This window comes from Dasypus novemcinctus, chromosome 2 (assembly GCF_030445035.2).
Source record: "Dasypus novemcinctus isolate mDasNov1 chromosome 2, mDasNov1.1.hap2, whole genome shotgun sequence".
NCBI classification, from domain to species: domain Eukaryota; kingdom Metazoa; phylum Chordata; class Mammalia; order Cingulata; family Dasypodidae; genus Dasypus; species Dasypus novemcinctus.
In genome coordinates, this window is record NC_080674.1 from 190,546,742 (window position 1) to 190,571,592 (window position 24,851).

Sequence of the window (24,851 nt, forward strand, 5' to 3'; positions counted from 1 at the left end):
CAATTGCACCCTGTTTCCTATAATTTTACTATACTTGCTTTATCATTCTGTCTCTCTTTCTCTTGGTTTCACTCTCTCTCCACACACACGTGCACACTTAATTTTTCTGAACCATTTGAAGGTAATTTACAACAAAATTCCCCTTTACCCATAAATACCTCTTCATGTACTTCCTAAAAACAAGGACATTCTCTGACTTAACTACAGTACATTATCAAAATCAGGAAATTAACATTAATCCAATATTACTCTCAAGTCCACAGATCTTAGTCAGATATTGCCAATTCCAGTACTCTCCTTAACGGCAAAAGAAAATTCAAGCTCATGCATTGCCTTCAGTTGCCAAGTGTTAGTCTCTTTTAGTCCGCAAGAGTTTGTGATTCTTTGTCTTCTGCGTACAGGCCATCAACTTGGATTTGTCTGAGGTTTCCTGATTACGATCGGTTTGTTCACTTTCGGCAAGAATATCAGAGGTCATCTCAGGAAGCACATGATGTTGATTTGTGCCCCCATTACTGGTGACGTTAAGATAGTGGCTGCTGATCTCTTCACCGTAAAGTAGTTCTTTTTCCAACAGAAACAAATAACTATTTTTGCCGGACCATAATTCCAATTAGGTAAAAAAAAATTCTGTTATTCCTCAACTTTTTACCCACTAGTTGTAGCATCTCTTGGTGGTTCTTGCCTGAATCAGCTGTGGTGGTTGCTAAATTCCATCATTCTGTCTACATGTATTAGTAAGAAAGAACTTTCTCTTCTCCTGCACTTATTCGTGTATTTGAATCATTGTGCACTCATGAATTCTTGATTCAGTGGGTGATAATTACTTATTACTATTATTTATTTGGATGTTCAAATTGCCCTAGAATTAACCAGTGGCCACCCCTTCAAGATGGTGTCTGTGTCCTTTCTTTGAGCATTTCCCTTATTTTCTATCACAACAAAATTCTCGGAGTATATCTTGTACTTTCCCTCTCCCATTCCTGAAATCAGCCATTTCTCCAAGTCCTTTCAGTGGATGATGGTATTTAGAAACCAAGATACGGGGTCCACATGTGCTCGTTGCTCCCAGGCTGTAAGCGCTTCCACACTCTCTCAGTGGAGAGAACGAGGAGACAGATGTATGTATGTACATATACACACATGTGTTTTTAATGTGTTTTATTATATAGATAGGTATAGCTATGTACGTGCTCACATGTATCTCTATGTATGTTGAAAATCATGAGTTTACACTGATATTTTTGGTACTAATCCAAAACTACAGGGTTCATTCTATTTTTCCTCCTTTCCATATATATAACTCTTTATTCTGTCAGTGAGAAATTTGGTTCCAATTAACTACAAGGTTATTTACTTATTTTTACAGATAGTAGTGTCAGAATTGCTTCCAGAAACCTACAAATCCGAGATGGGTATTTGTTTAGAGTTCTTTTTGTCTTTAGCCTGGGGGTATGTGGTCCAATGGTTGTTCATTTGAAATACCTTCCGGTTCATTTGTTCTTGTTTATATTCAATTTTAGGAGGATTTTCTTCCTACTTTTATTGGTTTTATTTACTGAGAAAGTAAAACATTAACCTAATTCCAAAAGTCAGCACTTTGTAAAAAGACATGCTCAAAGAAGGGTCAGTGCTCTGACCCCATTTCTTCTGTGCTTTCCACACCATTCCCACCCACACCCTGTAGTAGGAACCAATCTCTTTAGTTTCTGTATTATTTTTTCTGTGTTTCTTTTTCACAAATAAGCAGATGCATGTAAATATTCTTTTTTTTTTGTCTTTCTTACATAAAAGGTAACATACTAGAGGTACTCTTTTGCGCTTTGCTTTCCTTGCCTAACAAAATATCCTGGAAATCACTTCATACCAGTTCAGAAAGAGCCTCACTTTTTTTTTTTTTTTTAACTTTTAAGCTATTTATTTTGAAATACTTTCAAACTTACAGAACAGTTACAAAAACAATACAAACCCCAAACAGAGACATTCAACATACATCTATATTCCTAGATATCCAGAGAACCAATTTTAACATTTGCCACATTTACCATATCATTCTATCTATCCATTAGTCTATTTATCAATCCATTTTATGAACACTTGAGTGTAGATTGTGTACACCATGCTCCTTGAACACTTTCCATATACTTTTCCTAAGAATCACTTATGTAACTATAGTTAACAAGTTCAAGAAATTTAACATTGATATAAAGCTTACAGTCTATATTCCAATTTTTTCTATATGTCCCAGAAATGTTCTTTGGGGAATTTTCTCTTCCATTATTAGATCCTGTCCAGGATCATGCATTGCATTTACTTGTCATTGTCTCTTTAGTTGCTTATTCTTTTAATTGTGGAAACATATAGATAAAACATAAACTTTCCCATCTCAACCACTCCCAAACATACCACTCAGTGGGATTACTCATATTTATACAGTTGATGTGCCCTCATTACTTTCCATTACTAAAACTTACCCATATCCCCAAAAAGAAACCCTATACCCCTTTTTTTTAAGGAGATACTGGGGATTGAACCCAGGACCTTGTATATGGTAAGCAGGTGCTCAACCACTGAACTATGTCTGCTCCCTAATAATGAGAGTTGGCTTTTCCATTTCTTTGTTTGCTTTTAGGAGGTCCTGGGGATTGAACATGGGAAGTACGCACTCAACCACTTGTGCTACATCGGCTCCCCTACCCATTTTTAATTAATTCTCCATGTCCCCTGCCCCTCTTCCTCTGGCAACCTGTACTCTAATTTCTGTCTCTATGAGCTTGCATATTTTCTGACATTTTTGTAGTTACCATGGGGCTTAAATTTAACATCCCAAGTCTATAACACTCTTGGTTGCTTAGATACCAACTTAACTTTAGTGGCCTACAGAAACTATGTTTCTAAATCCCTCCACCCCCTACTGTTATGTAGTTATCACAAATTACATATTTATGCATTAAGAATCAAAACCATTGATTTATCATTACATTTTATACATTTGCCTTTTAGAACCCGTAGGGTGTAAAAAGGGGAGTTACACATAAAAATGCCATGGTCCTGGCATCTCTATTTACCCGTCTTACCCTCCCTGGAGGTCCTTACTTCTTCACTGGCTTCCATCTGTGGTCTAGTGCCCTTTCTTGTCAGCCTGCAGAGCTCTCTCCGGCATCTCTTGCAGGGCCAGGCTGGTGGCAATGAACTCCCTCAGTTTTTATCAGGGAACGTCTTCATCATGCTCTCGTTTTTGAAAGACAGCTTTGTTGGCTCTACAACTCTGGACACTGGGTGGTGGCAGAGCTGGGCTGGCCCTGGCAAGCAGGAGTCCGTGCTGCCGGAGAGCCCCTCCCAGCCATGCTGGCTAGTTCTTCAGAAGCACCTGGTGGACGAGTCAGAAACTGGCTGATGGTCACCTGCAGCCACAACTGCGATCCTGCTCTGAGTCTGCAGTCGTTCACCGTCATCTGGCAGGGCCCAGACCACGGAATTAAGGGGGGATGTGTGATGGAGACCCCCACCTTGTGTTCTTCCTGGTGCTGAGGATGGTACCGCTCTCTGCTTTCCCTGGAACGCCACACTGATTTCCCTTGGCTGGGGCGTGCTGGTTTCAGAGGCTTGTGCTTGGCCTTCCCCTCTCGTGGGGCTCTCGAGGGTTCAGCCAGCTCCCAAGTGCATCCATTCTGATTATGCACCAAAGCCAAGGGGATGGCCAGCGTGGGGGCGCCTGGCCCAGGACTCCGTTTAGGAGATTGTCTCCCTTGCTGTCCTTCTAAGAGCCGTGAGGGTACTTGGCATCCCCAGGTACCAATGCCAAGGGGGACCTTCTATCCAAGGCCCTAAAAAACTTAAAATCTAGGTTTGGTTTTTAACCTGCGGAAAAAGAATTTATGACTTTCGTGATTCGTCTTTCTTTTTTACTCAGCAAAGGAAAAGAAGAAGGCATTGTTATTGCCAGCATCCCAGAGGTGTCCCAAACCAAGGAAAGGTCAAGAGCTTCATAAAAATATACGCATGTATTTGCTTTATTCTACAAAATTTTTAAAGCAATTTTACTGAGAGCTATTCACATACCATACAATCGATCTGCCTTGTACATTCAATGGCTTTTGGTATAATCAGAGTTGTGTGAGCAGTACCACAATCAATATTAAAGCATTAAGAAAATCCTCTTACCCCTTTCTAGTAATATTAAGCAAGCCCTGCCCGGAATGGACGGCTAGAGTGCTATAATTAGACACGGAATGCCCCAAACCAAGTCAAGGCCTATTAAATCGAGTTACTGCATGTTTAAAACTTGCCCTTCACACTGTATTTGGACCTACTGGTATAGTTTTGGCTTTCTGACATATGGATAGCTGTTGAAGAACACATCATCAAAATTGGCTGTTTTCTTTTTGGCTGTATTTGAACTGAAAGATACAAGTTAAATTTATTTTTATTGGGCGGGGGGTCAGGGTGGAGAGGGGGACATTGTCACAGCATGATTTAACACAACATAGTGAAGGAAGACCTGCGGTGGAGAGAGCCTGAGTGCCTCTACAGGGATCTCGAGAACTCTGTTCAGATAAAGATCCCCATGTAGGGGTTGATAGCTAATCTAGTTTAGAAGGCCTTTCAACGAGCTTAAGCTGTAAATTAATACATTTTGCCAAAAAAATCCACAACAACCCAGATCATCCTTTTTTATGTCCCCAGTATAGTTCTCCAAGTAAATGGCTGTAGGTCCCTTAAAAAAATTTTTTTTTTTAAAGATTTATTTATTTATTTAATTCCCCTCCCCTCCCCTGGTTGTCTGTTCTTGGTGTCTATTTGCTGCGTCTTGTTTCTTGGTCCACTTCTGTTGTGTCAGCGGCACAGGAAATGTGGGCGGCGCCATTCCTGGGCAGGCTGCACTTTCTTTCGGGCCAGGCAGCTCTCCTCACAGGCGCACTCCTTGCGTGTGGGGCTCCCCTTCGCAGGGGACACCCCTGCGTGGCGCGGCACTCCTTGCGCGCATCAGCACTGTGCATGGGCCAGCTCCACACGGGTCAAGGAGGCCCGGGATCTGAACCGCGGACCTCCCATGTGGTAGACGGACGCCCTAACCACTGGGCCAAGTTCGCTTCCCTTAAAAATTTTTTGAAAAATTTATTTTAATAATGAACCCAGGAGATTGTACAATGAAGCAGGCACTCAACCACTGAGCTACACTCACTCCCCAATGACAGTTGGTTTGTACAATTTTTTTTTTTTGTTTTGCATTTTTGTTTTAAGGAGGTACTGGGGATCAAACCCAGGGCCTCATTTACACATGGGAAGCAGGTGCTCAGCCACTTGAGCTGCCTCTGCTCCTTTGTAAGTCCCTTGGGGGAAGCACAGACACTTGCAGTGACGGTGGGTCCCTTGCTCGTGGGACCTGGTTTCTCCTTTTGCTCAGTGGGTCTTACATTTGAGAACTGCCTACAGTCTGGAAAATGGGCAAGGTTTTTAAAAAAGATTTATCTACCACCTCCCCACCCAGCCCTGGTTGTTTGTGCTCACTCTCTGTTCTCTGCTCATCCTATTTTTTTAAGGAGGCACTGGGAACCGAACCCAGGACTTCCCATGTGGGGGGAGGCACCCAGTCACTTGAGCCACCTCCACTCCCAGGAAACTGGGCGAAGTTATATATATATATGTATTTTTTTTTTTTTAGGTACCAGGGCTGGGGATTGAACCTGGGACCTCGTACGTGGAAAGCCTGTGCTCAACCGCTGAGCCCCGTCGGCAACCCGGGCAAGGTTTTGTGCCTTTCCGTGGGGCCGCTTCCCCTCGGCCCTGATTTCTTCTGGTGGCTTAAATGAAGAGAGTCCCGGGTAGGCTGTCCCTCTGCCTGGCCCTGGCTACACCCTGATCCACTCACCATCTCCCTCAGACTCTGTGGGTCGGGTCCTGCTGGCCGGCCCTCCAACCCGGCCGTCCCCGGGGACGTGTGCTTGGCTTCCGTGCTGCCAGCTGGCTTCTGCTATTTGGGGAATCCTGGCAGCCCCGTGGCTGGCGGGGAGCCCGGTTCCGTGACAGCGTCTCCTTCTGTGAGTCCCGGCCTAAGGAGAAGGGCCACGCTGCTTCTCGGGGCAGCTGGTGTCCCTCTCCTGACCTCTCCGGCGAGTGCAGTGTCCTCCGGCCCCTCCTGCGGAGCCCATTTTCCAGGGCGGGAGCTGGGGCTCTCGAGGCCCGACGTGGCCTCTCCACCCCGGCACGCCTACTTCTCGGGGCTCTTGTGTCTCTCATCTCCTCGGTGTGGGCCTTGGCTTTCTCAAAGCTTCCCAGAACCTACCTGGGACCACGTGAGCTCCATCTCCTGGGCTCTCCGCCGGGGTAAGGAGTCTCCCACATTGAGAAGCTCCTCCTGAGCCAATGTCCCGTCAGCTCCCCTGGCCCGGCACCCTCGGGGGCTAGGGCCTGCGCCCTCCCCAGTGGCCCGGTCCTGCAACGCCTGCAGCCGATGGCTGCCTGCCTCCCCCGGCAGGCCCAGCACTCCCAGCCCTAGGTCCTGGTCTGCAGGCCTGGAGGTAGATCCTGAGGGAGGGGGCAGAGGCCTGGGCCCCTGCGAGCCAGAGGGCAGCACCAGCCCTCTCTGGGGAGGGGCGGGTCAATTCTATGAGCCCCAGAAGGGGTGCAGGGGGAGCTGGGCTTTCAAGGTTTTCTAAGGCGTTGGCCAGATGTCCCCGGCCAGTGCTCCCAAACCAGGCCAGTGACCTCGGCGTAGCGGGCGCCGCACGGTTGAAGACTCAGCCTTCTTGGGGCTCTGCTAGCAGGTTAGCCCGGGCCTGCGCCCCTCGCCTTTGTCTGCCCTCCTTCTCTGTGGCTGATTTTCACACTTTGCCTTCAGTTGGGCATCAGTCTTCCTCAGTCTTTCATTGTCTTTCCTCAGTGATGATAGCCTCAGCAACAAGTCCTCAGATTCCATAATCCCTTTTTTTCCCTTATTTTTTTTTCTTCCATAATCCTTTTTTAAAGATTTATCTATCCCCGCCCCCCTCCAGCTGTCTGTTCTGTGTCCATTCGCTGTGTGTTCTTCTGTGTCTGCTTGTATTCTTGTCAGCAGCACAGGAATCTGTGTTTCTTTTTGTTGCGTCATCTTGTTGTGTCAGCTCTCCGTGTGGGCGGCGCCATTCCTGGGCAGGCTGCACTTTCTTTCGCGCTGGGTGGCTCTCCTTATGGGTGCACTCCCTGCGCGTGGGGCTCCCCTACGCGGGGGACACCCCTGCGTGGCAGGGCACTCCTTGCGGGCGCATCAGCACTGCGCATGGGCCAGCTCCGCACGGGTCAGGAGGCCTGGGGTTTGAACCGCGGTCCTCCCATGTGGTAGACGGACGCTCTATCAGTTGAGCCAAATCTGTTTTCCACCACAATCCTTTTAATTACCACTTCCCTTCAACTTCTCTAATGCCTCAGATGTGACCCAGGCTGAACATCCTCCACCCCTACCCCTATTCCATCCTAGTTCACCGGGTGAAAGTTTTATTATTTTTAGGAGGTACTGGGGCTTGAACCTGGGACCTCATCTGTGGGAGGCAGGTGCTCAACTACTGGGCTACATCCACTCCCCTAAAGTTTTAGCAGATGTCCCGCTCCCCAGGCCAGGGGCTCTTCACGCTCCTCCAGCCACCAGCACGGGTGTCTTCACGGCCAGGCGGCCGGCAGGTAAGCAAGCTCCAAAATCCCCCTTAGGAGTCTGCTTCCTAAGATCACTCCCTGTGCCTGCTGTCTTCGGCTGGGTTCCCCTGGACCAGGTTTAGATGGAGCGTAGGTGGAACGACACCTATATGGGGGTGAGGGTAGCTGGACTGGGCAGAGGGAGAAGCTGGGCTGTGAGGCAGTCGCAACAGAGGCCAGTCCTGCAGGAGCTGGAGCCGGGAGGGTCCTTTGGAGATGTCCCAAATTGCAGGAAGAAGGCTGGGCCTTTGCATGCACATACCAACCAGTCCCCGGAGCTGGGCTGCCCGGGGGCAAGGCTGCCTCCTTCCCCTGTGGGCTTTCCCGCACTCAGCTGTGAGCCGGGGCGATGGGACGATGGGACGGGGGAATCAAGGGCTCAGGTCCTGAAGGGGTATCTGGTGGTGGCTCATGGCCCTGACAACCTTCAGCCTCCATCTGGCTCAGTCTCCCAGCTTCCGGGCAGGCACAGAGATTCTACCCCCACCCTCCAGCACCTCACAGGTCTGCAGCGGGGCTCAAGTGAGCCCTGTTCTCCTGCCCTTTTGTTCCAATAATGCCAGAGGGCAGCTAAAAAGTGGGGGTGAGGAGAGGGGAGTCAGTAGAGTAAATTAGCTAGGAGAGGTTAAATGGGAGGAACTAGAGGCAACACTAAGTTCAGAAAAGCTTGTTCTACTGCAGAGGCAAGTGTCAAGAAGAAACTGCAGGGAAGTGGATATAGCTCAAGTGCTTGAGCTCCCACTTACCACATGGGAGGTCCGTGGTTCAGTTCCCATAGCCTCCTAAAGAAGACAGTGAGCTGGCGTAATGGGCAGGTGTGACAAGCTGACGCAACGAGCTGATGCAACAAGAGACACAAGAAGAAAGAAAAAAATAAGAGAGACAAAACAAAGCAGGGAACAGAGGTGGCTTAAGCAATTAGGTGCCTCCCTCCCACATTGGAGGTCCCGGGTTCAGTTCCTGGTGCCTCCTAAAGAAGCAAAAAGAAGATGGACAGCAAGTGTGAACAATGAGGGGAGGGGAGAAATACATAAAATAAATCTTAACAAAACAAAACCAGAAACCGCAGGAAGTAGATTTTTTTAAAACCCCTTGAGGGCCAAGGACCAACCGAGGCCTCCATGATAAAGATATCATGACAGGGAAGCAGACTTGGCTCAGTGGTTAGGGCGTCTGCCTACCACATGGGAGGTCCGTGGTTCAAACCCCGGGCCTCCTTGACTCGTGTGGAGCTGGCCCATGCGCAGTGCTGATGCGCGCAAGGAGTGCCCTGCCCGCAGGGGTGTCCCCCGTGTAGAGGAGCCCCATGCGCAAGGAGTGCACCCCGTAAGGAGAGCCGCTCAGCGTGAAAGAAAATACAGCCTGCACAAGAATAGTGCTGCCCACACGGAGAGCTGACGCAGCAAAATAATGTAACAAAAAGAGACACAGATTCCTGTGCCGCTGACAATGACAGAAGCGGACAAAGAAGACGCAGCAAATAGACACAGAGAACAGACAGCCGGGGTGGAGGGGGAAGGGAGAGAAATAAATAAATAATCTTTAAAAAAAAGATATCATGACAGGAAGTAGGTGCAGCTCAGGGGTTGAGTGCCTGCTTTGCATGTACAAGGTCCCAGATTCAATCCCTGGTACTGCCTTAAAAAAAAAAAAAGGGAAACAGATGTGACTTAACCAATTTGGCTCCTGTCTACCATATAGGAGGTCCAGGGTTTGATACCCAGGGCCTCCTGGTGAAGGCGAGCTGGCCCACATGGTGAGCTGGCCCACGTGAGTGCCAGCCCACGTGGGAAAGCCGCCCCATGCAGGAGTGCTGGCTGACGTGGAGAGCTGGAGCAGCAAGATGAAACAACAACAGACACAGAGGAGCGAGAAGAAGACATAGCAGAACAGGGAGCTGAGGTGGTGCAAGAGAATGATCGCTTCTCTCCCACTCCAGAAGGTCCCAGGATCGGTCCCCGGAGTCATCTAATGAGAACACAAGCAGACACAGAAGAACACACAGTGAATGGACACAGAGAGCAGACAATGGAGGGAATGGGGGGGGGGCAGATCGGGGGCAGGGGGAGAGAAATAAATTAAAAATAAATAAATCTTAATAAAAAAGATAATAAGACACAAAAGGTAGGGTGATGATATCCATTTGCAGTGACCTATTAGGGAAGTCCAAGTGTGAAATGGTGCTTATCTGTAGCTCTTGAACTTGAAGATTACTGTACGCGGTTGGGCCCTGTGGTTGGGCTCTGCCTTGCCTTAGAGAAAAATATCCAGATACTCATAAAAGTATAGAGCCAACCCAGAACCTTAAAATTCATGAGTTTCTCAGTAATTAACAATCCAAAAGTAGTTAGTCCACCAAACAATTGTCTCTGCTGCAATAAAATGTGGTTAGATCTTCTCCTAACTTATTGAAAACATATCATTTCAGCTTTTCTTTCTCTAATCCTGAAAAGTCCTGTTTTCCAGGTTCCAAAGAAAAATGCTTTCTGCATTAGTAGCCACCTAACGAATGGTATTATCGAGTGTACACATTTTTTGACTTGTTAACATTATGGACAGAACAGAAAATTCTGTACCTCCCCAGTAGCTGCTATATTTGTTTTTTCCAACACAGATTACCCTTTCCAGAAGCTTGTATGCCTGAAAACTGGTAGTGGTGGCTCCTCGAATCTGTCCTTGCTACGTTGGTTTCCAGTTTAGGTGACAGTCTGAAGTACTTTGTCCAGCTTTCATGAAATGGTCAGCAGCTCAGCTCACCACCTGGGTTTGCAACCATTCAGAGAGCAAATTATTTTTGACGGGTAAGTACAGCCAGTTTAAAAAAAGCGGTGCAGTAACAGCTTGAAGAAAAAGGGGAAAGGCCCAGGAAGGCAAATTTATTACAAGCACAGAAAAGCAGATGTTTCCAAAACGTCATCACCTGCCATTCTTTGTCCCGGCCAGGGAGTGCCTGGAACTCTAAGTTCAGTCACTAGCCTTGAACAAAGTTCACAGGCAAATGCCAGTTTTGCATCTTCTGACAGCTTCACAGCAACATTGCTAGCTCTGGTCCACTTCCAGGGCTACGCAGACGGCTGTTAACACTGGCAGCTGCAGTCCAGCCCCATGCTGAACTTGAGACCCTAGTGCTTGCCCCCAACTGACCTTGTGCATCTCCTGGGGCCAGGCAGGCCAGGCTGGCTAGCCCAGGTCGGCACACTGCAGCACCCACAGCCACCCGGAGCGGGCAGACGCCTGGGCCACTCCTATATGCAATGTCATGCCCTTCAATTTTAAAATTTAATACATAGATACTGGGTACCTGCCAATTTTGCCTTTTCAGGGTTCTTTCCCTCTCTTGTTAAAAGTACCTCCCTTTTCCTCTGGGGAATTTTCTCATTTCACGAGGCCTCAGGGCCTCTGCCACTGCTGTTCTCTGCATGGAACACTCCTCCTCCTCAGCTCTGGATAGCTGGCTCCTTCCATTATCTGGGTCTCAGGTACACGTCACCTCTTAGAAAGACTTGCCCCAATCATCATACCAAGCAGCCTCTGGCCTAGCCTCCTCAGCCCCGCGGCCCCAACTCCCTTATCACCCTGCTTTACCATCTTCCTAACTCCCCACTTGGAAATCACCAGTTCACCTGTTTATGGTGTCTCCTTCACAGAGACTAAACTGTGGAGCAGGGACCTTGCCCTTGGTTTAGGGCTGCATTCCCCACTCCTAGTACAATGCTTGCCTGTAGCAGGTGACACTTACCAAGTGAACTGTCCTTCCTAGCACCACGGGGACACTCAGCTGCAGGCAGACGCACAGGCCAGGGCAGGACGCTGGCAGAGCCGCAGACGCATGGACGCCGCAGGTCCCGAGGTGCCTGGAGCCTGGCTGCTCACGCCCCGAGTGCGCGTCGGGGCTACCAGCAAGCTTAAAGACAGGCTGGGATAGGGAGCTTTCAGGGTTCCCTCAGCCAGATTCCTTTTCCTATTTGCTCACTACATTAAGAACTCTGAGAGAACCATCATTCCACATTACGGAGAGTCAAAATCTTAACATTTATTTTCACTTCTTAGATTATTAGTGAGGGTGAGCTTTTCCGCTGCACATACCGTGAATTCTTAGCCGAGGCTTCGGGGGAGTCTCAAGATGACTTTTGTCCTTGACTGCACTTTCTGCGGCAAGGCTACGAACATCACCTTTGTCACAGACATCCCCTTTCCACTACTGCAGCCCAACTTCTGAAATTCTGTCACAGCGCATGCTTCTCTTCCGAAGACCAGACTGTTCTTCCTTTCCCTTCCCACAACGTGGGTTCTGCCAGACCACCCACACCCGCCTCGGGGCAAAGCGAGGCCCGAGGCCTGAGGGCGGTTGGCTCCGCCAGGAAACCCCACGGAGAGCACCTGCCCTCCAGCGGCCCACAGGGGCAGGCTCCATCCCGGGGCCCCACTGCAGCGTGACGTGCCCAGGATTGCAGGATTGGGGTGCACGTCCCAGAGCACATGGTACTGATGATAACAAAGGGGGAAACCCAACCCTCCCCCAAAGACACTAAATGGGGCCGGGACAAGAACGACTTTGAGGGTAAAGAGAAGGGCTTTAAAGAAAACCTGTGAACTGCTGAGGACCTAATGAAGACTTCTGGGTTGCATAGTCCCACACGCTGCTATCAGACACGAGGGAAGGTTAGGGTCTCGAGGGGAGGCTGGCTTCTCCCAGCTCTGTGACCGCTAACTCAGTTACCTATCGTCGTAACGGAAGTCAATTTCAGGCTTAAACCAGACGAAGACAACCTCCCTCCCCACCAACGTGCAATTAAAAAGTGGGCGGGTCACAAAGGGAGTCAACTACCCAACAAAGTATTTATGCACTGCCCCCACCCCACCTCTGGCCCTGCTGCCAGGCCCCCCCAAAGGCAAATGGCACAGGTTGTTTCCATACTAGCAAAATACTTTTATTATTTTTATAATGATAAAATAAGGAAAGTAAAGATTTCTTTTTGGTGTATACCAGAGTTAGGGGAAGTAAAAGAATAAGGGGATTAATAGGATTTTTAGGTACTTTGATGACAATAAAAAGTTAACAATACCAACAGTTTGCCATAAAACTTATTACAGCGCCCCCAAAACATATATATAAAAGGATCATAGTTTTAAAACCTATAAAAGTAAAAAATATACAGTCAGAAGATCTAAGTCTTATTCCATCTTTAATATAAAATTGTAAACATTTATTTACACAAAGCAAGTGTGTATAACAAAAGTCCGAGCACCCTTTTCTTGAGTCCCAGCTCCTGGAAGATGGGGATTTGCACGGAAGCAGTTGCCTCCTTCCCTGACTACCCAGAAACCAGATTCATAAATAAAGCCACGGGCAGCTCCCTGGGGGAACCCCAAGAATCACATTTTATTGCTATGACACTGCAGCAAGTGAGAAGCCCGGCTGTCTGTCTAGCCAGCCCAGGACTAAGGCAGGCGCGGGACGGACAGAGGGGGCAGCAGCTGGGGAGACTGGCAGAGGAGCAGGACCTGGAGCCAGCCTGCAGGCCTGCTATTTTTGGCAGAAAACCCACTGAAGTTGCCCTCTTCCCCTTCAGATTGGGGAACTCGCTCAGAGGGTGGAGTCTCCCCTGGCTAAATGATTCATCCCCTTCTCCGAGAGCTAAATTCAGCATCTGGGGAAGGCTGGGAGGGTGTTTAAAGGGGAAATGGCCCAAACACCACCCCAGGTGGCAAATGGCTATTAAAGAAGAGGTTCCAAGGGTCTAAGTCCCCCCAGTAAAAAGGCACTGCTGGTGCAAAATAATTAACAATGTGTGCACAACCCTTCACTCCCTCAGAGCGACGAGGGCTCTTCAAGGGAATATTTTCCTCGGCCCAATTCTTCACATATGATCCTTGACTGATCTGCTTTTTGAGACTCCAGGGAAAGGAAAATGGGGCTGCGGTTTCTCCACAGACCCCTCTGCATACAAGCCGCTCTTCGATGGTGTCCTCCTCTCTGTGACTTGTCTCATAGGGCCTCACCCGGGCTCACCCTTTGCTTTACTTCCATGGAAGTGCTCTCGCCATCTTCGCTTTCCACAAACAGCCCACTGTTTAATACTCTATTTTGCAGAATCCTAGCTTAGTCAAGTCCATTAATTCATAGGCTGTAAAAGAAAAACCTACCCAAATCTTAGAAAGGATATGTTAGTGTTATAAAGCAATTCTCTTTTTAAAAGTGCAAGTCACGTGGCGTGGGAGTGGCAGATGGAGTAGTAATACCAAGCCGGCTCCTTCCTCCTGGCAGCGGCCTCCCTCCCTCCCCAACAGGATGGGCCTAGTTTGCTTGCTCCAAAAACCCCGACTTTCTAGGGAGGAGCTATCCCTCCTCCCTCTGAAGCGAGGGTTCCCTAAGGAATTTCAATGACTCCTCTTTCCCCCTTCCAATCCAGTAAATCATTGCTTAAAGAGGTTTTCCAATTTGGCCAGAGAGAGGAAAGAAGGGGAGGCAGAATGAAAGGTCATGGGAAATGAAGACTGGGCAAAGAAAAGACATCCGTGCACAACTAAATAATGATCACGGTTCTAATATACCAGATACAAGTTTTCAGAGAAACTCAAGGAGGTGGGAGTGATAGTGCATAAGGGCACAGGAAACCCAAACATGCAATTTTAACACAGACCCCAGATGCCAAGGCTCCGCCTCTTGAGAGGACGGCGCAGGATCCTGCCACCAGTGGCCTGGCGAAGAAGAGATTCCCGGAGGGCTGGGGGACCTTGCAAGGGCCAGACAGGACAGACGGCATACTGGAGGGAGGAGGAGAGGCTGGAATCCCTCATCTTAGTCCCAACTCCGCTGTCTCGCAGCATCCTGATCCGTTCTGGTGTGGGCAGTAACGGCCAGCACTTACAGAAGTGAATTTCCAGCTACCCTTCCTCCAAAATTTGACAAAGAGGAATAAAGAGAAGCTCTTACCAGGAAGGTAACCCTAGATTTCTAATGCCACTTAATCAGTTTAAAGTATCACCTACCCTAATCGGCTTGAGGGCTTTGTAAAAAAAAATGTTTAACCTTTTCTATGCTACACATTGCAAATAATTCTGCTATATAAAAGTTTCAATAAAAACTTGTCCCCCGTATTAGGCAAGTGAAGAAATCTTGGATTATGTCAACACAATGGCACAGATCTTTTTTATAAGCCTAACATTATGGGGCTTCACTGTTGATTTTTGGTCATCTGGATAGAAAGCGGCTTTCAGAACACTCTTCTCCTGAACCTACACCAGGTAATGACACCAGCAGATGGGCCGAGGCCGGCCCGACTGACCACACGGTGGGCCGGGGCTGCCTGCCTGCACACATGGCCTGGCTGGGCTCAGACGGCGCTCTGGCTCGACCTGCCCAGCGCCCCGTGCCACGGGCTTTTGGTCCAGAGCAGTTGTTCTTTCTTAAATCTGAGAACAAGACTGTAGGTTGTAGGGACACGAAAAACACCACAAACTCCCCTATCACTGAGAACCTAAAAGGTCATCCAACTCATTGATCCACTCCTCTGAAGTCCTGTTTTTCAGCAGGGAGTCAATCAGGTCGGTGTCTCCAGCCATGCTGGACAGCCCGCTGCTGCCTGGCTGCCCGCTGTAGGCAAAGGGCAGCTCCTGGCCTGCAGTCCGCACGGGGTAACCCTGGGCGCAGTGCAGCCCTGCCCGGGCCCCCAGCTGTGGGGCCGGGCTCTGGCTGAAGGCCCCCAGCTCAGGCCCAGCTGGGCTCAGGCCCGGCAAGCCTTGCTGGGGGGGTCCTGGGGCAGGGGGTGGGGCTGGGGCACTGGTCCTCTGCTGCGTGCTGACAGAGGGCGGCAGCAGGGAGCCTGCAGCAGCTGCCGCGCTCAGGGGCGCCAAGGGCCTGCTGGGCACTGCCGGGGAGAACTGTGGGCTGGACATCTTCAGGTGGGCCTGCTGCAGGTGGAAGCTGGGGGCTGCAGGGAAGGGGCTCACGCTGCTGGCCCCTTGGCTCTGGCCACTCAGGTTCGGCAACCCCTGATGTGGCCACGAGGGGTTCTGGCCACCAATGGCTGCTGAGACCCTGGGGACCTGCGGCTTGGCTAAGCCAGCGTTCAGGGCCCCCTTACTGTGCTGCTGGGAGAGACCGGAGCTCCCCAGAGCACTCTGTCCATAGGCAGCTGAAGCTGAGGTGCTCTGGCCCACGCTGGCCTGCCGAGGAATGTGGGCATGTCCATTGGTGGCCTGAGTGGGGGGCTGGGCAGCCAGCTGGGTGATGCCCGCGGCCATGCCGTAGAGGCCACTCTGCGGGGTGGCGAACTGAGCTACGCCCCGATCCTGCTGGCCCGAGTTGGACGAGAGAGAGGAAACCGCACTGTGTCCAGAGCCCATTGGCATCAGATTCCCAGGCTGGGGGAATACGCGGGGACAGCTGGAGGCGGATGGACCCAAGTTATTCATGCCAGACACAGCAGCAGAGGACCCTAAAAGGCAGAGAAGATTCTGTCACCCAATTTGGCTTTTCTAATTTTCCTGTGCAAATAAATAAATAAATAAACAAATAAATAAATAAGGCATTTTTTTTTTACTACCACTGTGGTGATAACTAACCAATTTGGCTTTACTTTTTAAATTTCCTGGTGCTAATAAACAAACAAACAAACAAAGAAGTAAATGTGGCATTTTCTGACTACTACTGTGGTGACAACTAACAGGCCCAAGCTACAGCCCCTGGCCCCTGCCACCTTACAGACACGAAAGGCAAACCAGAACACCAGCTAGCTCATGGTCATTGGCACCTAGCAAAGAGCCATGGAAAGCCAGAGGGGTGAAAGGACCCCAAAGGGCGGGAAAGGGGCTGGGTCTAGAACAAAGAGGGGATTCAGACAGGCATGGGGAGGGGGGTGCCCAAGGAGGGGAAGCCAGTGGACTCGTTCACTCACTTTTCTAATGCCCACCGAATTTCTGCTGTGCGAGGTAGGCCCTATGCTGAACACTGGGGATGCAAAGAAGATCCAGCCCAGGAAGGCTTCCCGGTGACTGGGTTTAGCAATTTGGCAGTGTGGAGAAAAAGAATGTGTACAAAAGGCACTGAGTTATGCAAAGGGAGTCTGTGTGGCGCCATGGATGGGGTGTGGTGATAGTGTCCAGCTGGTTAGAGAAAAAGCTGGGTTGCCGCGTCGACCCTCCCGGAGGCCCGCAGCTGCCCACAGGTTTGGACATGCAGAAGGAACAGGGTTGTGAAGCCAGAGTAACTGGACTGAGGCTGGGATTACTGTCCTGCTGGGAAGAGGCCGTTAAGATCACCTAGACAAGGGAGCCTACAGAAGGGAGTAATGCAGTGAAGAATGAGGAAGAATGTGTGAAGACACTTGGCCAGATGCTGTTGCTTATGCCTTAGAATAGCAAGAAGGCCAGGGGAGGGAGGAATCGAGAATGAAAGAATGAGTTCATCAGATAGTTACTGAGCACCTACTCTGGGGCAGGTACTGTGCTGGGGAGAAGGTATGGAAGGAGATAGAAGGTGCCGGTCCTTAGGGCGCACGCTGTCCAGGGCCTGGCTTAAAGAACAGGTGCCTGGTGTCAGCATCAACTGAGGTAGACTTTTTTGAGTAGGAGAGTAATTGTCTATATTGACAATAACTGAGCTGTTTCTCCGCTAGCACCTAAAATAAAAATTGGGTTGAGGAAAAGAGGAGAGCTGAAATATCAACTTCTCTCTCCTTAATTGCTCAGAGCAATGTTAGATGGGCCTGAAGGCAGGAACCAGGGCCCAGGGTCAGGGTCCCCCAAGGCATACGGCCTTCAACACCCACACTCCTGACTGGCACATCCCGAAAATCCACCTAGGCTTCTCAAGAACCCAGGCTGGGGGCTGCTTTCTCTGGGACACCTTGTCATGAAGGTAATTGACCTGAGAGAGAGACAGGCTTCTAGGACCTTCCAAGAAGAGCTGGGAAGGCAGGTAAAGGCCAGATTTTACTGTATGTATCAAATGAACTCTACTCATGCTGGCAGCAATAGCCTGAGCTCGGCAGGCAAGTTCCCCTGGCACAGCTGAGGGGGAGCAGCTGATACCTCAGTGTGCTTCCTGCCCCTTTCCGGTCAACCATCCACTGCTGATGCGGCCACTTATAAGCCAAAGCAAGCAGACAGGAAGACAGAGAAGGGGCAAAGGCCCACAAGTGTATTATGTCTTTTTTTAGCTGGAAAATAAGGGAGGGCCAGTTTTTAAAGTGACACATAACAGAAGAAGCAAAGAACTTCCTTAAAACCTACAGAAACCATTTTTTGCTGATGTCATCCAACTAGAAACTACTTTGTTTCAGAAGACTGTATGGCCAGGGACCCAGCAGAAGCATTTCTACTGGTCTGCCCTAAACCCTCTTCTCTTGGGCTGGAGGGAAAACAGAAAGCCAGGCTCCTCAGACAGGCTGGAGTCCACACAAGTGACTCTTTAATTCAGGACCTTGCATGAAGCTAGGCGGACGGCAGGGACTCAGCTAGCACTGGATAGAAACAAACACCGAGCTGACACGGACCCGCTAATGTACCCATGCCTGCTTCCTCTGTGCCCCTCTCAGATGCCCCTTTTACCTGTGAACTGTCCGACCTGCTGTGGGTAGGTGTTTTGTGTTGGGTCTTGATACTGGGGTGGTGGGCGGGTCAAATGGCGCTGAAATTGCTGCTTTTCCTAGAAAAAGCCAAGAGGAACAAAACAAAACAATGAAAAACCACATAAAACAAAATCAAACAAAACAGAGTTAGGTCAAGTTCATGACTCTCAGATGGCCTCCTGTGGAGAGAACGCTGATGATCTCATTTTGGGTTTTTTAATACATAGCATGAAACAGAAGCACTAAGGAGCAATGACTAAAAACAGGTGGAGTACATCAGTTTTTAGAAAGGGGTGGGATGGGCCACAGATCAGCGAAATGCAAATCAAAGCCACAATGAGATACTACTTCACACCCACTAGGCTAGCTAGAATCAAAAGGACAGTAACAAGTGCTGACGGGATGTGGAGAAATTTGAACTGCTGGTGGGGATGTGAAAAAGTGTGGGCACTTTCGAAAACAGTCTAGCAGTTCCTCAAAAAGTTAAACACAGTTACCATATTACCCAGCAATTCCACTTGTCTATACCTAAGAAAAAGGAAAGCATATGGCAACACAAAAACTTGAACACGTAGCAACATTATTCATAATAGCCAAAAAAGTGGACACAACCCAAAATGTACATCAAATGATGTATATATTAACAAAATATGGTAATAACCACATAGTGGAATATTACTTGGCCATATAAAGGAATGAAGTAGTGACATATGCTTCAACGTGGATGAATCTTAAAAACATTCAAATGCAATGTCTAGAATAGGCAACTCTATAGCAAAAGAAGGCAGATGACAGTGCCTAGGGTGGGGGAGGTTGGGGAGAAATGAGGAAAGACTGCTGATGGGTGTTTTTTTTTTTGGGTGGTGGGGAGAGCTGCTATTTCTCCCATGTCTTAGCAAGGTAATTTAAAATCCTGAGAACTTTAACTTGTCACCCTTAGTGTTTGCAAACTCTACTTGGTAACCAAGTGGGTGAACTGTAGGACTGGGAGAGGGCTGGTTTGTGCTGAATCTAAAACCTCAGGCTTTTTTTTTTTTGCTTTACTTTCTTGCTTATCACAGCTCTCTACACTTATTACAAAGCTGGATTCCATAGCAAACCAACGGGCAAGTGAGCTGAGTGGTTTAGAAGCTGCCAACAAGGAATATTCCTACACATAATTTTGTCCGCAGTCTGCCTTCACTGATCCCCACCAACTAAGTGACACAAAGCAGCTTTTGACACAGGCCACCACTGTGTGAGAAACATCGGGCTCTGGGAAAGAGATTTTTTGAAGGGCAAAGGACTCTAATAAGGGACATGCTAATCAGCACAGAGCCCCCCCCCCACAAGTGGAGCTCGTAGACTCTGCAATGGCCGAGGATGCAGGCAAAGGTGTGGGGGTGTGGTTTGTTTTCTTCTGCCTTCCTTGTTACCTGTTCTGCCAGAAGGTGTTGTTGCCTTTGCAGGAACTGCTGTTGCTGCAAATGCTTTTGCTGTTGCTCCCTCTGTTTCTGTTGGTCCAACAGCAGCTGATGCTGCTTCATGACAGCTGCCTGCTGCTGGCTACTGAGGTAGGCCGTGCTGCTGTGGGTGCCAGCCACAGACACGGCAGCTGGCTGGGTCCCCACGCTGGCGGCCTGGGCTGGAGGAACGTTTGAAGGGTTCTGCTCCTGTCGATACAGGTAAAGGGAATCTGGAGTCAGGGGGACACAGTGAAGTCTACTGACTCTGATTGGACCAGTTGAGCTCTCCCCAGTGGAACCCCCCTGACAAGATTCCCTCTCTTGAACCCGCGCCTCAGCTTCCCTGCTCCAAATAAGGGCCAGGGTAGAGACTACAACAGCTAGCAGTTGAAAATACAGGACCCAAGCAACCATCAGTCATTCCACACGTGTGGGTTTTGCTCTCTATGATTTTACATGAAGCACATTTAAGCTCTTATATTTGCATATGGCAGATCCAATGAGCAACTGCAGCTCACCCACACTGACTTCTCAGAATGTTCGCGTGCAGATGGGGCCAATGGAGGAAGGACACTCTGAGGAGGGGCTCTGGGTGATGGGGACACTGTTTCCAGAGTGTGAACCTTGGGTCCCTGGCTTCAGGACTATCCCTGAACCACCTGAAGTTGTACTGTTTGTCCACTTGTGTATAGTGCTTTCTGGGAAGAGACTGCTAGCTTATGTCAAGAAATTTTGCTCCAAAATACTGAGTGTCCATAAGAACATTCACAGAGACTATCCTTTAATACACAGACCAAAAGTGGGATTCATGTCAAAGGTTACCACAATATTATTCCAACATCACTTAAATCTAAAAGGGAAAAATTTAACTAAAAAAACACAACAGGACAAAAGCAAAAAGCAATTACAATTTAAACATGTTCAACATTTTTAGTTCCTTTCCATCTCTTATTTGTTTGTATATTTAATCTCCACAAGACTCTAATCTTATAATAGAAATACTCTAACACTAATTTCTTCACCCTGATCACCAGAGGCTTAAGGGATATGAGAGCTTTGTAAGCTGTAAGGGCGCCTTCTCACTGCGTCACAACGCTGTTTTCTCTTGTTTAGGGCCAGGGCCAGGGATTGAACCCAGGACCTTTCATGTGTATGCTGGTGCCCAACCACTTGAGCTACCTGGCTTCTATGACGCTGTCGTTGTCAGAGTCATTTTTAATGGTTATGAAACATTTTAATAGCTGAAATAAAAGAAGTTACCAACATTACACATACATGCTACTGGAACATGCTGACCCCGCTTCCAGTTTTCGGCTACTGGAAAGAGTCATGTGTTGAATGTCTTCTATAAAAGTTTATTTCAGATTATTTCTTTAGATGAGATTGCAAGGGGATAATGTGCCAATGCTTAGGAACATTTTCATGGCTTATGATAAACATGTAATGCCAAGTTACTTTAAAAGTACTACACCATTTACACAATATATGGGAGTGTCAATGTCCTCATGATATTACTAGCATTGGGTTTCTTAATTTAAAAAAATTTGGAGTGTGCTACAAATACACAAAGGTTTGTACACACAGTTATTCACTGCAGGCTTATTTACAGTAGGGAAAAACAGGCATGTTACACAGCCCCCAACAGGGAATGGCTACCCATGCTGCGGCACACCCACATAATTCAACCCTGCACAGCTTCTAAAAAAGTGTCAACGGGCTCATATATGCAGGTGTGGAGACCATGCAGGGCACAGGATGGAGGGAGAAAAGCAAGGTGTGCTCCACTCTATGTTTTGAAGAAGTCAGGGGAACTATTTGTTTACCATGTAACCCTAGTCATGAGAAGGCTTCTAGGAAAGAGAAGTATTTTTAAACATATTTAAACTTGAGCAGAAATGCAAATAATGATCATTACCAAAAATTAAGGGATTTGAATTTAGAGATCTGAAAGGTGTTTTTTTTTTTTTTTAAAAAGCAAAGCCCCTAAGGAGTACATTAAATGTGATTGTTACCTCAAAAAACAACCACAAATGACTTAAAACTGTATGACACTGAAAGAGACACTGGACTAAATGCAGGCTATTCCTCAAATGTCTGTACAGTTAAATTGTATTAGGGAATTTTACCCTGTTTTTGTGTATTAAGAAGCAACACTGGCTTTTTTTATGAATTAACTTTTCACTCCCATAGGAGTTAAAGGTAGACAGCAGCTGCTCCCTCTCTTCCTTTGCTCCTACAACGACTCAGACCCTTTCAATTTAGTTCCCAATGTATCTGCGGCAGAGCAACAGAGGAGAAGTCGCTGATTTACCTGGCTGGGTGGAACCAGTGATCTGAAGGGCATATTTCCTGGCTTTGGTTTCATCAGAAACAAGGGGCTCTGTTCGTTATTCAGGTGAGACAGCTGCTGTGGGAGGTAAGCCATCATGGTTGTCTTACTCTGGCCAGACCCAGGGCCTCCCTGCCCACAGTCTGCTTTGTAATGAGAAAGGGGCTTGGTATTGCCATAGTCCAGCACTGACCCCTGGTTATTCACTGAGTTCTGATTCAAGTTACTTGGCGGCTGGTGACTCAACAGGCTCACGTGGCCAGGCTGGAGGTAGGGGCCTCCAGGCCGAGGGGAGCTCTTGTTCACACCGGGCATCATGAGCAGTTTGGAGTTACTGAAGTCTGGCTGGTAGCCGGAAGGACTGGCAGGCTTCTCCATGGGGTATGGGACATCCAAGGGGCTGTGGGAGGGCCCAGCCTGCTGCCACGTGGACATCTGGCCAGGGGCTGGTGCTGGGGCCGCCTGCGGTGGGTTCTGGAGCATCTGCTCACGCTTCTGCTTGGCAGCAATCTGCTGGAGCTGGTGGGCAGAAGAGAGCTCTGAGCCCCCTCCGGCGCCCTGGCCGGGCAACACCACACTGGAGAGGGCTCGCTGTGTGTTCTGGGCCTGGGCTGATGCCGGCATCAGGTTTGGACTAGGATTTTCTGCTCCAGGCTGACCAGATGTATGGAACATGGTCTGAGAGCTCCCCAGGCTAGATGATGTTGTGCTCACAGGGACGGAAGAAGGCCCCATAAAGGTCTGTCCTGCAGACCCAGCTCTCACTTGTGGAGAACCTAACTGTTCTTGCTCAAAGGCTGCTGGAGAGAATTCTGTCTTAATATTAATGTCCTGTGCCAAGGGGGTTTGTGTGGCAGAACTTGAAGCCTCTGGGTCCTTCTTCTCTTCAAAGTCCTCATTAAACAGATCCTTCATATCTTCATCGGGCACTGACCTATTCAGCTCCTCAATGAGCTCCTTCCACTCCTGTTCATTAAGGTTTAGGTCAGGCATGAGGTTGTTCTGAGATATGGAGCCTCCAGCTCCAGCAATCATGCAGGGCAGGTCATCGACAGGTTCCTGCTTCAGTTCTTTATTCAAGCTCAAAGGAAAGGACTCATTGGGGTTACTACCTCCATTCATGTGGAGGCTCGAGTCTGTCAGACTCTTTTTGGTGATAGAGTCCAGTCCCAGCGAGTGCTTCCCGCTGGATGAGAGGGCATCTCCTCCAGAAGGCTTGTCAGGCTGACCCAGCGGGGAGGCTGGAGGCAGTCCATTGGAAGACACGGTTACCCCCAAAGGGGCTTCGCGACGTGTCTTCTTATGCCCAGAAAAGAGGTCTCCATAGCCATTCTGTTGATTGCCATTCTGAGGGGAGGCAGCACTATCAAGATTCCTCTTCACCGTATCATGGAGATGCTGAAAAACATGAGAAGAGTGACTTAGGGACCCAATACCAGGCATTGAGCCCCCCTGCTTATGATATATCCTTAATCAGGGGCCTACAGCCTGCAGATTTTTGCTTGCCCATTTTCTAGCCCCCTCTTCCAGGACACACCCCCAATTTTCCCTTGCAGTGGCAGCTCTCCCACTTCAAGTTCCCATGGGCCTCCCCTGCCCCTTCTACTGCTGGCAGTGAGAACAGAGATGGCGAGCTCAGCAGCGGCAAAGCCAGCGAGTCAGTCTCTGGACTTCGTGGTAATGCCTAGGAAGAAGGCAAAGGCCCAAGAATGGAAGAAATTCTTGGGAAGGCCCAAGGAAGAAAGAAAAAGATCTAAGGACACATATACATTCCTGAGGACATAAGGTGAGTCTTGGATCTAATAGTGCCTGCCAACAGTCATATCCCTGGACTTGCCAGTTATGGGAACCAATAAATTCCTTTTTGTGTTTAACCTGGTTTAAATTTGGATTTCTGGTGCTTACTCTTTAGTATATTAAGTCAGTTGGGTGCCTCCATTTTGTGGCACAGGCCAGTTTTCAATTCTTCCCCACCCTTTTTGGGCTCTTGCCCGGGTCCCCCTTTTCTCTCCGGGCAGGGCCTGCTTCTTCCAGGCCCATGAAAACCTCTGTCTTTCATCTTTTGTCCCGTTCTTCTCCCCTCCTCCCCTTGAGCTCCTTGAGCATCTTCCCACACCTTGTTTCTGCTCTGTGACTGCTTCCAATTGCTAGCCTTCAAAATCCCACCAGTTCTTATCAGACCATTTATTTAAATGCAATCATGTCCAGTCTCATACCTCTAATTCTGTTTCCTCCTCAAAGAAATCCATTCCACTAACCTTAGGAAAAGTCTACTCTGTGCAAGCGACAGGTGCTCTGGAGACTATAAAGACAAATAAGACCCTGCTCTTCACAGGCTGACCATCTTCTAGGACATACACAGACACTGCTACAAAGTAAGCTGAATGCCTAGGCAAACACATGGGAATAAGTATCACGAGCACTCAAGGGTGGGACTTTTATGAAGAGAAAACAGCACTGGGAAGGGAAGGGGAGGATAGAAAGTGTCGTCTTCCCACTATTTCTCCAGTCACGTTTTTAGCCATCACTCATACGATCCCTCCACCAACAGAGGAGGAGGCTGCTCTCCAAACTCGCAGTGCTCCTTTCCTATGTCTACTTTTTCTACATTTTTGCCTTTCACCCCCACCCCCAATTTCATCCCTCCTTCCCAGTAACCCTAAGCATCTATGATACAGTATTAAAGAATGTAACAAAAAACAACTTCTCATTACATCTTTAAATAGAATGCAGAGGAGTCAGAGAGTGGAGTCAGAGTACTTTGTGCTGTTGCCCCCGTCCCCCTGCTCAGAAAAGGGCCCCACGGCCCCACCGCCACCCACCAAGGAGGCCTAG

General features: G+C 48.6%; 2 protein-coding genes across 3 annotated transcripts in view; both read right to left on the reverse strand.

Moving 5' to 3' along the window:
* The window catches only part of LTC4S (leukotriene C4 synthase), a 34,084-nt gene extending 22,595 nt beyond the window's left edge, over positions 1-11,489 (reverse strand). The window contains exons 1-2 of the mRNA XM_058283307.2: positions 11,408-11,489; positions 10,288-10,428 (exon numbers count right to left, since the gene is read on the reverse strand). The gene's annotated coding sequence lies outside the window, so the exon portion shown is untranslated. The remainder of the gene's footprint in view (positions 1-10,287; positions 10,429-11,407) is intronic.
* A 1,088-nt stretch (positions 11,490-12,577) lies between these two features.
* Positions 12,578-24,851, reverse strand: part of MAML1 (mastermind like transcriptional coactivator 1) — a 53,706-nt gene continuing 41,432 nt past the window's right edge. For both annotated transcript variants that reach the window (XM_012528432.4, XM_023591304.3), the window contains 4 exons: positions 21,999-23,414; positions 19,658-19,894; positions 18,223-18,319; positions 12,578-16,109 (listed from right to left, as the gene is read on the reverse strand). In XM_012528432.4, the coding sequence (XP_012383886.2) occupies positions 15,139-16,109; positions 18,223-18,319; positions 19,658-19,894; positions 21,999-23,414 (2,721 nt within the window). In that variant the 3' untranslated portion in view covers positions 12,578-15,138. The remainder of the gene's footprint in view (positions 16,110-18,222; positions 18,320-19,657; positions 19,895-21,998; positions 23,415-24,851) is intronic.